General features: G+C 37.5%; 1 protein-coding gene across 1 annotated transcript; it reads left to right on the top strand.

Annotated features, from left to right (window-relative positions):
- The first annotated feature begins 258 nt into the window (after positions 1-258).
- Positions 259-2,725, top strand: LOC117121262 (bromodomain-containing protein 8-like). The gene is made up of 3 exons (XM_033266399.1): positions 259-336; positions 533-779; positions 1,543-2,725. The coding sequence occupies exons 1-3, from the start codon at positions 305-307 to the stop codon at positions 1,648-1,650; spliced, it is 387 nt and encodes a 128-aa protein (XP_033122290.1). The 5' UTR covers positions 259-304; the 3' UTR covers positions 1,651-2,725.
- The last annotated feature ends 74 nt before the right edge of the window (positions 2,726-2,799 follow it).

The raw sequence follows: 2,799 nt of genomic DNA, 5'->3' as shown, positions 1-2,799 counted from the left end.
CGCGACTTCCCCTTTTGGAAAGTGAAAAAAAAGAAAGAAAGAAAGAAGAAATAATTGATTACCCAAAACGCCTCAGAGGTTACTTTCGGGCGTCTAGAAAGCAAACCCCGCCCCCCTATGGTCGATCCTATTTTACCAACCATCCCTAATCCATGGTTAGGCTAACAACTCAACCTTGCAGTCGTGGATTTGTTAGTCTTTTGCAAACTGTGCCGATGTAAATATTAATGATTATGTACACCAATTGATTGTTTTTATTAGTGATGATCAAGATCATTCCTACAGGGCTTGGAGGAAAGCTATCATGCTGGTGTGGAGAGCAGCAGCTAGTCACAAGTAAATACAACATTTTTGCTATTTATTATACATATTTCTTGTCAAGATTGCTTTTTCTGCTACTATCAAAAATGTATCTTTTGAATGATTTTTGAGCAAGAAAAGTAAGTAGTATAGGGGAAATTTTAAAGAAAAATTGAATATCAAATACTGACTATGAATTCTATTAATTTTTTTTTTTGTTGACAATTTCAAGGTGTGCAAATGTGTTCCTGAACCCAGTCACTGATGAGATAGCACCAGGCTACAGCAGTGTCGTGTTCCGTCCGATGGATTTATTCACAATCAAGAAACATATTGAAAGCGGGGAAATACGCAGCACACAAGAATTCCAACGTGATATGATGCTGATGTTCAATAACGCCATTATGTACAACAGCTCCGATCATCATGTGTACTTGATGGCCAAGAATATGCAAAACGATGTGATGGGTCATATTGAGGTAACAGGCCACAGGATTTCAAGTTTCATGGGAAACTGCTTTTGGTTTCTGTGATCATGGGAAACTATCGGAAACTGTTTTTAGTTTTCATGGAAAAGTCAAATTTTCGCCTATATGCATGCGCAGTTTAATTTGTTTCATCACACTGATAATTAATTGCGCAAGCGAATTGGTAACATTTTTCGATTCACGCGAATAAATTCGTTGGGGCCCAGGCAGTGGAAAATGCCCTTTCTTAGGCCTGGGCTTAGGCTTAGACAAAATTGACCTTTACAAAACATTGGAAAAATAAAATTAACTAAACGCCTGTTAATAAATAACAAAATAAATCAATTAATCAACGCAAAAATATTGTCGACAAAGATAAAAATTTTTACTATTTATTATTACCAACCCGCGGCGGAGGTGAGGTCGCGACTACTGCCGGCGGCGATGGTCATCGGAATCAATACGGTCGGATCAAATTATGGTTGTGGTGAGTGTTTGTAAATTCTGGCTAGGCCTAGCTAGGCTAGGCCAGACATGGGAAATGACTTGTTGGCCACAGTAACCACACGGTACCGGAAACGATCGTTCCCGTGAAATCCGGTCGCCTGGGTAAGATGAGGGGCATTACTTGCTTTGTTACTAGCATTTGCAGTAGGAATGGTCCAACAGGCATCAACCAACAACCATGATGTCTGTGGGAATTGAGTTGTATGTTATGTTCTTACTACAGTTTTTACAATTTTTTTTAAAGTTTTTTTTTTTTTTAATTGAATAGGATTTTATTGCCACCCAGATCATGGTGCCACAGACAGAGTCTGGGAAAGTGTTGCGAGCGAGAGAGACACCTTCGAGAAGAGATGCCGCTGATAAGGTGTGTTATTAACAGCTATTTTATTTTTAAACTGATAACTTATGGGAATCTATAGTTAGGTGGCTCAGTTGCCTAGTTTGTAATCCACTAATCACCATGGGTTCAAATTATTTTCAGAAGTATAACTGATATTCAAAGAAAGTTACTAAAACTAAAAACTAGTTCTCTTTTTATGCCTAATTTAACCTATAACAAAGTCAGTTTTCTCCTTAATATAGCTTTTTCTACAAATACAATTATTTTCACTAAGCCTAATTCATCTTTCCCCATTATAAACCTAACCTATGGTACAGCTAAACAGAATTGTTGTCTCTAAGCCTAACTTAACTTACAAATCAATCCTATTTAGCCTTATCATACGAGTGTCTCTCAAAGCCAAACTTAATCTACAAATCAATCCTATCATATTTAGCCTCATACGAGTGTCTCTCTAAGCCTAACTTAAGTTACAAATCAGTCAATGCTATTTGGCCTCATCATACAAGTGTCTCTCTAAGCCTAACTTAACTTACAAATCAGTCAATGCTATTTGGCCTCATCATACGAGTGTCTCTCTAAGCCTAACTTAACTTACAAATCAGTCAATGCTATTTGGCCTCATCATACGAGTGTCTCTCAAAGCCTGACTTAAATTACAAATCAGTCAATGCTATTTGGCCTCATCATACGAGTGTCTCTCTAAGCCTAACTTAATCTACAAACAGGCTGCTTACAAATCAATCCTATCCTATTTAGCCTCATCATACAAGTTCTAAATCTTAATGTATTTGCATCTTGTAATTGGCATTTTATCCTTAGGGATCGAGACTTATCAACAAAGTCATAGACATGTTTTAATTTGTATTGGTTTGCCTAAGTAGTGGCTTTGGGCAAGAAACTTTGTGTTTTTCAGGAAAATATATTGGTGCCAAGCAGGAAGGGAACGATTTGCAATGCAATTATTCTGGTGCTATATAAGGTGCACAACTGGGAATATCCTCAAGGAGCAGATAAAGTTACAAATGTTACATGGCATTTAATGTATCCAATTACCTCAATTTTATATATTGTTTGTTGGTCCGCGCGAAGCACTGACCTACAGCATCACTGCTGCTGCTGTTCTTGTTCTTGTTACCAAAACTTTAAAAGTGTCCAGCGTCGCCAGTTTTAAACAGACGTGCA

This window comes from Anneissia japonica, unplaced genomic scaffold, assembly GCF_011630105.1.
Source record: "Anneissia japonica isolate Jap-2015-1 unplaced genomic scaffold, ASM1163010v1 scaffold152609_len2799_cov276, whole genome shotgun sequence".
NCBI lineage: Eukaryota > Metazoa > Echinodermata > Crinoidea > Comatulida > Comatulidae > Anneissia > Anneissia japonica.
Note: the sequence above shows the minus strand (reverse complement) of the source record. Positions and strands in the feature narration are given on the sequence as shown.

Coding starts and splice junctions, on each gene's coding strand:
- LOC117121262 (XM_033266399.1), top strand. CDS start 305: ATGCTGGTGTGGAGAGCAGCAGCTAGTCACAA. Junction 337..532: donor AGAGCAGCAGCTAGTCACAA/GTAAATACAACA, acceptor GACAATTTCAAG/GTGTGCAAATGTGTTCCTGA. Junction 780..1,542: donor ATGTGATGGGTCATATTGAG/GTAACAGGCCAC, acceptor TTAATTGAATAG/GATTTTATTGCCACCCAGAT.